This window comes from Egretta garzetta, unplaced genomic scaffold (genome assembly GCF_000687185.1).
Source record: "Egretta garzetta isolate BGI_Z169 unplaced genomic scaffold, ASM68718v1 scaffold33, whole genome shotgun sequence".
Classification (NCBI taxonomy): Eukaryota; Metazoa; Chordata; class Aves; order Pelecaniformes; family Ardeidae; genus Egretta; species Egretta garzetta.
The window spans coordinates 251,496-259,423 of record NW_009259250.1 but is presented as its reverse complement, the minus strand read 5'-3'; the positions used below and the strand labels follow the sequence as shown (position 1 = coordinate 259,423).

At 37.4% G+C, this 7,928-nt stretch overlaps 1 protein-coding gene and 1 long non-coding RNA gene across 3 annotated transcripts in view; one reads left to right on the top strand and one right to left on the bottom strand.

The window, feature by feature from the left end:
- The window catches only part of LOC118452005, a 20,756-nt gene extending 12,835 nt beyond the window's left edge, over positions 1 to 7,921 (top strand). Inside the window, exons 2-3 of the long non-coding RNA XR_004841636.1 lie at positions 4,018 to 4,021; positions 6,381 to 7,921. This is a non-coding gene — a long non-coding RNA (uncharacterized LOC118452005). The remainder of the gene's footprint in view (positions 1 to 4,017; positions 4,022 to 6,380) is intronic.
- PIK3CG (phosphatidylinositol-4,5-bisphosphate 3-kinase catalytic subunit gamma) overlaps positions 1,555 to 7,928 on the bottom strand; it is a 33,890-nt gene continuing 27,516 nt past the window's right edge. For both annotated transcript variants that reach the window (XM_009636059.2, XM_035891675.1), the window contains exon 11: positions 1,555 to 2,844. In XM_009636059.2, the coding sequence (XP_009634354.1) occupies positions 2,563 to 2,844 (282 nt within the window). In that variant the 3' untranslated portion in view covers positions 1,555 to 2,562. The remainder of the gene's footprint in view (positions 2,845 to 7,928) is intronic.

Genomic DNA, 7,928 nt, shown 5'->3' with positions numbered 1-7,928 from the left:
GCTAAAGCTCCGGCTTTCACAGCCTTGGGTGCGTAGCTGCCACTGTGGAAGTGATGGCCGTGTTCTGCACTGGGCTGGGCAGACGTGAGCTCGTGCCCACCTCCTCACCCAAAAAGCAATTCCACTCCCCCTTGAAGCCGGACTGCCTCGACCTGCACCCCTGTGTGGTTCTCCCTTGTGCCAGGTTTTGCTAGAAAACAAAGTCAGTTCTGGACGGAGGTTTCCAGAGGCATGTGAAAGGCAACAGATCACCAGCCCCATGAATGCCCATCTATTTATAAACGAAGTGCTGGTAAGCTGCCTAACAGCTTGTTCTGTAGGTAAAAAGGAGATTTGGCAGTTACTTTTGAGTGCAGGTCTCTCACAGACCTTTTTCTGCGAATGGAGGCTGCTTCACGAGTGCCACTTCCCTTGAAGTTGTGATTAGCATTAATTTCCCCATGCCGGAGTTAAATTTAGCAGCAGATTTACTTACTTTTTTAAAGTAGGAACTTACTAAAATCTTAAGATCTTTCTTTATAGAACAAACCAGGAATGAATAAAGTGCTCTTAGAAACTGCTAATATTCTATTCACATTTTACAATTATAATAATTGCAATTCTAATACTATAGACTAGTAAAATATAAGATATCTGACATTGTACGGCTTTATTAATATGGAACTGAAACAACTCCTCTGAGTGGGACTTCAAATATGATTTCTTATTGAGATTACATAGTCTCTTAGTAACAGGATGAAAAATTTTTATGTGTATTTGGGGCTAAGCTGCTTATTCATGAATGATAATCAAATGAACAGAACATATCAATTTATTTCAGATCTATAAAATACAAATCTAAAAATATCATTTTACAGACAATATTCACCATTTAGTTTATACTTTAGCATGGTCTTAAGCCTGGCTTGCACAGGATAATAATGTAACAGAACAACAAAATATTCTACATTTTACATTTTTAGATTTCCTTAGCTAGAGGCTACCATATACATCAAAAATAGTTGTGCACAGTAACCAATTAAACTTCTATATTTCAAGAATAGATTGGCTGTATCTCATAACTGAGACACCAATTACAGTACATTTATTAAAAATCCTTGAAGAACACACTCAGTAGTAACAGTGGTAGCAGTAGTTAAATTCTTGACAGTTCTGTGAAATGATCAAAGCAAATGACAACAGAATTAAAAAAATTCAGTTAATCATTTATATATAATACAAAACCCATGTAACACTACAATGAAGGAAGAAATTACACGGGCACAAGTGCAAAAAAGCAATATTGTAAGCCATCTTTTCTCTTTGGTAAAAATTAATTGGCAGGATGTATACCATAATAATTCAAGTCAAAGACTAATTCGTGCTAGGTATTTTTTTTCTTTCCTACCATAGCCAGACTTGATGATTTGCAGGCATCCTACAGTAGAGAAGTCAAAATTCTACTTAGCAGTGCCCATTTTTTCCTCTTTTAATACTGAAATTAAGTAAATATTGAAATTAAAGATAAGGATTTTTTTTCTTTCATAAATATTTTTTCAGTAGTATAGTCTCTTAAGGAATCTAAAAATAAATAGCAAAATATACACGATTTCGAAGATTACATTTAATTTCTTCTAGGTATATCCTGAAAATATATCACCAAAGAATAAATAACTTTGGGTTTCTCAAATATTTGGTAAAAATGTCAATTACTCTTACATAAGGAGTTTGCTCTGAGGAATAAGGAAGTACCATTGCTTTTTCTACAAAGCTTTTACTATACAGGTGGAATTTTAGGAACTTTACAGTAAGAATAGAATCTGTAATATAACACAGGCATTCCCCATTAAAAAGTACAGTAAAAAACCTTTCAAAATTAAACCTTCTGAATTTCAGGTTCAAACCTGAGGAACTTCCTGGTAACTGTGAAGTTCTCCTGGCAGGACAGTCAGGCTCAGTTGTCCATGTCAGGAGGCTACGATAATAAATAGTACAGTAATTTCCTCTAGTGGTAGAGCCAAAGCTGTTTTCTACTGGCAAAATATTAAAAATCCCAAAAGAACTGAATGTTAAGGAAGGGACGAAAGAGAAGGATGTGGGTGAAGAACACTCAAGTGTAAGCCATCCTCAGAAAGCAGTGAATTGCCTACAAGGATTTCAATATAACCATAGACTTTAAATAGATTCTTCTGCTTTTGAGGGGCTTGACCCTCATAAACAATTAAGGTAACGTCATAGGGGATTTCTATTTGGATTTGCAGGCTATCATCTTACTCAAGCTCCTCCTTCATATTTATCTGTAATTATTACTAAAGAAAACAAGAAACAAGCAGGCCACATCAGCAAAGCAACTGGGTAAAAGAATCCAGCAACTTGAAGTGTCATCAGACATTAAAAAAAAAAAACAAAACTGCAGGAAGATCTTCTGGAGGGGCAGAGCAAGAGTCCTCGCCTTTTTAGAAGATCCATTTAAGCTGCCAGCAAAGTAAAGGCAATTTTGACTGCTCATTTATTCAGAATTCATAAATAACATGTAGATTCACTAACCTCCTATTCACACCCACAGTTAATTTACATAGAATACTAAGCAGAATGCTTTTCTACTCCTTGTTTGATTCCAAGCACCAGATGTAAAAACCAGTTAAATTGCACAGTCCAGCCCTTGTCTCTGCAAACCTCTATCTGATCAAGAAAATGCTTTTTGGCATCTTCTTCGCTTTTCCCTACTGTCAGTGCCTCCCGGATATATTCAATATCCTCTTTGCTGGTTAATTGGGGCATTCCAGTCATTAGCATCATGGAGAACAGGATGATCAGCAGGTTTGTGTGATGTCGAAGAGCTAAATAAGCCTTCACACATACGTCCTACAAGAGAGGAGAATTTTTTGTTAACTGATGAGGTGAACCGAGAGGGGTGGTGTAGGAATTTCACAGGACTTCCGTTAACCAACACTATTCAATCACTCGAGTACGTCAGAGGGAGGAGACCCAACAGAGCCGTTCACCTGAGCAGAAACATGAAGCAAACTTCTGCATACTGTTCTGCTCGGTATTAATTCATTCATCACCGCGCCTTGGGGCAACGAGTGCTGTTCTGGTGTACAAACTGAAGTCTCTTTTTATTATATTAATTACTAAAGCATAAAACCTTAGCTTCACCAAAATTTCAAATTAATTTCCCTGTCACATAATCTCCTTCTGCGGCTGTTAAGGGAGACAGCAATAATTCATTGTCTCCCTTTCCCATCGGTACGTTCACATTTAAAGACCATGGCTGGCAAGTGATGCTGAAAAGCGGCACCTCCAGGGCACTACTCTTCATTTTATATATATATGTCTATTAACTTTGCAGAGGTGATGGCTTATTTAATGGGGGAGATTTTTCAGGCTTGGTGTTCTGTTCCAGCTGACAGCTCTAGTTTTCAGGCACACTGCCTTGCTGTAGGACTTCTACGTTTATGTACTGTCATACTAAATTCCACAGATTATTTTTTTAATAGCTTTTTCACTTCCATATATAAGTAATTTGTACTTAACAATATAACTTTTAGAAGAATGAAATTTCTGCAGCTTGGAAAAACACGCAATGCTTTTAAAGAGAGTATTTAATGCTAAGTGACTAATACATAAACTCAAATGATTATTTCTTATATTAAATTTATTACTCATTTACTTTTAGAAATAACATCTGGAGGAAGACAATGCAGTGAAGAAATCAATCACATATTAAAAAGTTAAATTGGGCATGCAATGCAGTAATGTAAAAAGATGAAGTCTGTTGCTATCAAAACCAAAGCTGAAGCAATGCTAATTTTTACCCAATTAAATATTCAATTTAACCTTTCCACAAACATACACAAATTTATTAAAGAATTCTTAAGAAATCCAAATATTTTCACATAAAATTCCACCAAATCTCACCAGCCCTCTAGAACACCATTTATTTTTGACAAGGTGTATGGTTTTTTTTCTTCCTTAGAAAGAGTAAGAAGTGCACAAATCATTTCTTACATCAGCAACACCAGGACAACCAACCAGGCAGGTTAGGAAGGTACTAAGGAAGGAAGATGGTTATGTTGAAGATCTGTCTGTAAGGTTTCTTTTCTCCTATTGCCTGGACCCTTAAATCTTTCACTCTATTTCCAAATATATCCCGTCCTGAAATAAGATCATACTTATGAACTCTAATGCTACTTTGGCAAAGCAGAAGATAACACTGCAATGGTCAGAGCACAATTTACAACAAACACCGTCATCATCTTATCACAGGGATAAGTTTTTCTCCATGACACCAGGGGAAACAAATAAAAAATAATAAAAAAAGAAATTCTACTTATGTATTATCAACTTCAAACAGGGAAATCTTGTCACAAGAGCTAGTGCGCGTTTTGTTCCCCTATGAAAGAGATGAAAGCTCTTTATAGTTAAATCAAAGAAGGTTTTACATTTCTCTATGGATGATGCATCTCACTACTGCGGGTGGCTGAAACAGAAAAACAATTATGCAGTCAAGAACCTGGCATCGCTGCATCTCAAGCGCGCTCCTTCCAGGAATTCAAAAGATTTAACAAATCTGTATCTGCCTGTTACAGTTATTTATTCAGACAGGGACTGAACAGAGTTTTGAATTAACATCTTCCAAGAAAACTAATTTTTACACTTCTGAGAGAGGCAGAGAGAACCAGAAATAACACATACGTATGTGTCAAGGATATTCAGATGTTTACCATGGGATGCTGCTAACTAATCTAAAGCCACAGGCAAAATGAGAGGAGCTGAAGAGAAACCAAAATCCTGTTGTCCAATAGATAATAATTATTTTGAGACCTTGAAACTGTCCTAACTATTAATATCCTAAAGGTCAGGCATTTTTATAATACAGTGTCCAAGTTCTGTTATATAGGCCATCCCTTCCCTGTACAGTATACTACGAGTAAGTATTTTTCAGTGACGCATTGTACACCCTTCTGCTTTGTCACCTTCATTTGACAATCAAATATGTGAGGTTTTGTAAACAAATGGTACAGAAGAATTTGATTAGTACTAAAAATACAGATCTCCCTTATCAAGTTGGCAGAGTCATGAAAAAATAATGAATTAAATAAATTAATGAATAAAAATGCATTCAAAATTTCATGCAAAAACTAGCAAAGACAATTGTAGGCAAACTAATAGTAGGTAGGACAAAGCTCAAAAGACTATGAAGACCTTAGATGAAGGTCTCTCAAGGGTTCCTACAAGAAGCGAAAAAGTTGCGTGTATATAGGAGTAAGAGAGTTGCATGGGTTCTAGCCAAAGGCTGGAAAGGAAATGCCACCACACATGACACTTACAGTAAGAGAAATCTGGACCGTGCTAAGGCAGTTGAAAAATTCATAGATGGAAGAGAAAAATACTTGTCTTCTCAGATTAAGTCATGCTTAAATGCATTTTTGCGATTAGGACAAAAGACCATCAAATGCTGCTTCCCACTAAGCATTTCTGTGATGTCATTAATAACCTCTGGCCTCTAATTTTCATTAAACCATCATAAGGAACACCAACAAAAAGGGAAGCAACAATTAAATTAAGAGCTAATAGGAATGAGCTTTACTGCTAGTTCCAAAAAAGTTGCCAGGCCACTGGCAGCTTTAGAAGTTCACTAATAATGAACTATACTCTGCCGCAGTGAACTTCGGTCAAAATTATTTGTCTAATTAACCTCCTCTGACACGTGCAGTATGAGCTATGGCTAACACATCTGTATGGACTGTATCCGGTAAGTGACGGAGAAATAATTTTTTTTAGAAAGTAGATACTTTAAAATATTAAAAACACCAAAGCCTGTAAAATACAAAGGATTCCTCTAAAGTACAACCTATTTTAATGTAGTTGAAGTACAAACTAATGAGAGATGCTTTTAAAAATTAATGAAGGATAAACACTGAGACTTTTCCATTAATACATGAATGACTCAGCAGACACACTGAATGAATCGCTCAATATTAGGAAGCATGATGAAACCAACCAGTTGAAAAGTGAAGCTATAATTTTGTTGATTTTTGTATTCTGACCATATAATTAAAACATATTTTTTACAGCAAAATATGTGATGCAGATCTTGCTCTGTGTTCATATTTTACTTGTATGGAAGTAATTTAACTTTCTTTTTATTGGTCTTTGAGACAGAAAAGCCTTTTAATGTACTACCAGAATAGCAGCTTATAAAGAGTATCTAATGCAGCAGAACTCTACATGAACCTACAATTTTTTGGTCAGTATTCTTGTTTTCCGTGCCTAAATCATCCCACTTAAAATGACCAGGTCACGTATCAGAGTCACAGTTCACAAAGGTAAAGCACATTAATCACCCTTCATCTGGTTAATGATGCTAGCAGAAATGACACTGGCACTATCGTTAGTATCTAGAAATTCACACCAGAGTAACAAAATGTGTATCCAGTCAAACCCAGGACTGTATGACGAAGGCACGGCTTACTGAAGAGAGGCCAAGACCAAAATCACCTCCTATTGCTTTCGGTATTTGGGCTGCCGAAGTAAAGGTCAGATATTCTCTAAAAAGCTGGATGATCCATATATATGAACACAACATTACCTCACTGCAGACACTAACAGGTTGCTAGTCTTCAAAGTCTCCATCAACACACTTCCACATTTTCAACTGTTTTCTGCTTCCGGACCACAGGTCTTCTATGAAATGACGTACCCTAGAGTGGTGTTGCAGCCCCACGCTTGCACGTGGCTTACAGCTGCGGCAACAGCATCTTTCCTGTAGGCAGCACAGCTCACAGGCTTCTCTGAAAGCAAGGGCTCACCATGCCCATCCCATAGCAAAATCCACCCTGCTCTTATATCTTTCGAGCTATAAGCCCCCTTCAAAACACCTGCACTGCGATTAAGCTAGTCCCTGTGCAAAACAAAAGACTCAAAAATTGCACCTGGTTCTTTAGTTATCTTCAGAAGTCTGGGCTCAAGGATGACAACTGCCTCGTTATTTGCTGTACAATCATGTATATGTTCAAAGGGACGTATTCACAATCCAACAATAAGAACCTTAATTAGGTACTTGGGTTAGAAAACCAGACTCCTTACCAGGACAGAGAGACTGGTTCATCCACAGGCAATCCAGAACACCCAAGTTAGGCTTTTGCTTTGACTCGCACTCTGGAGACTTTTTCTTGTCATATTATAGGGAACCTGCTTTCTAAATCAGGAACTTATTTAAGGTCCCTAACGATGAGCACAGGAATAATGCCCTGGACATCCATTTACTTCTGCTCAGCCACGCTCAGCCATTTCATTAAACACACTGAACAGCATTTTGCTTTGCTCCCTCCTTGCCCAGATCCTACACAAGCTTCAAAAAATAACAACTGTTTTGGAGGGTCTGCAACAGAACAGATTTTTAACACCATTCTTTTCTTTAAGAGCATTAAGTCCACCCAGTTCACAAAACCAGAACCTGACCTAGCTTAGGGTCCCTGCAGATTTCTATTCAGATGCAGTCATCCAGGCCCCAGGACACGAGGGCAGAGTCAGGAGGGAATAACACTGGCAAGGCCAGCTGAGGAATGCCTCGCACCTCCTCGTACCACACAGCAGGCTCTGCTTAGTGCTACGAGTCTTCCTCTAATTGCACAAATACTGAAGCCCTCTACAGAGTATTTTCAATCAAGACAAGGAAACAAGAAAGGACTGCTTATCTGGTCTGCTGCTAACTGAAGCTTTTCAATGTGGCCTTGAGGATGTTTCAATTCTAGTTCCTATAATCCTACAGATAATTTTTGCTCTTAGTTGGGCCTAAAATATCCCAGAATTGTATTATGATTCAGTAAATTTTATTAATGTAATACCCAGGAGCCTAGACCTTTGAAAACCAAGGCACTAAAGTTCATTTCAGAGGGTAAAAAACATTGCTTAATTGATTTGCAGCTAGATATTCACTCTTT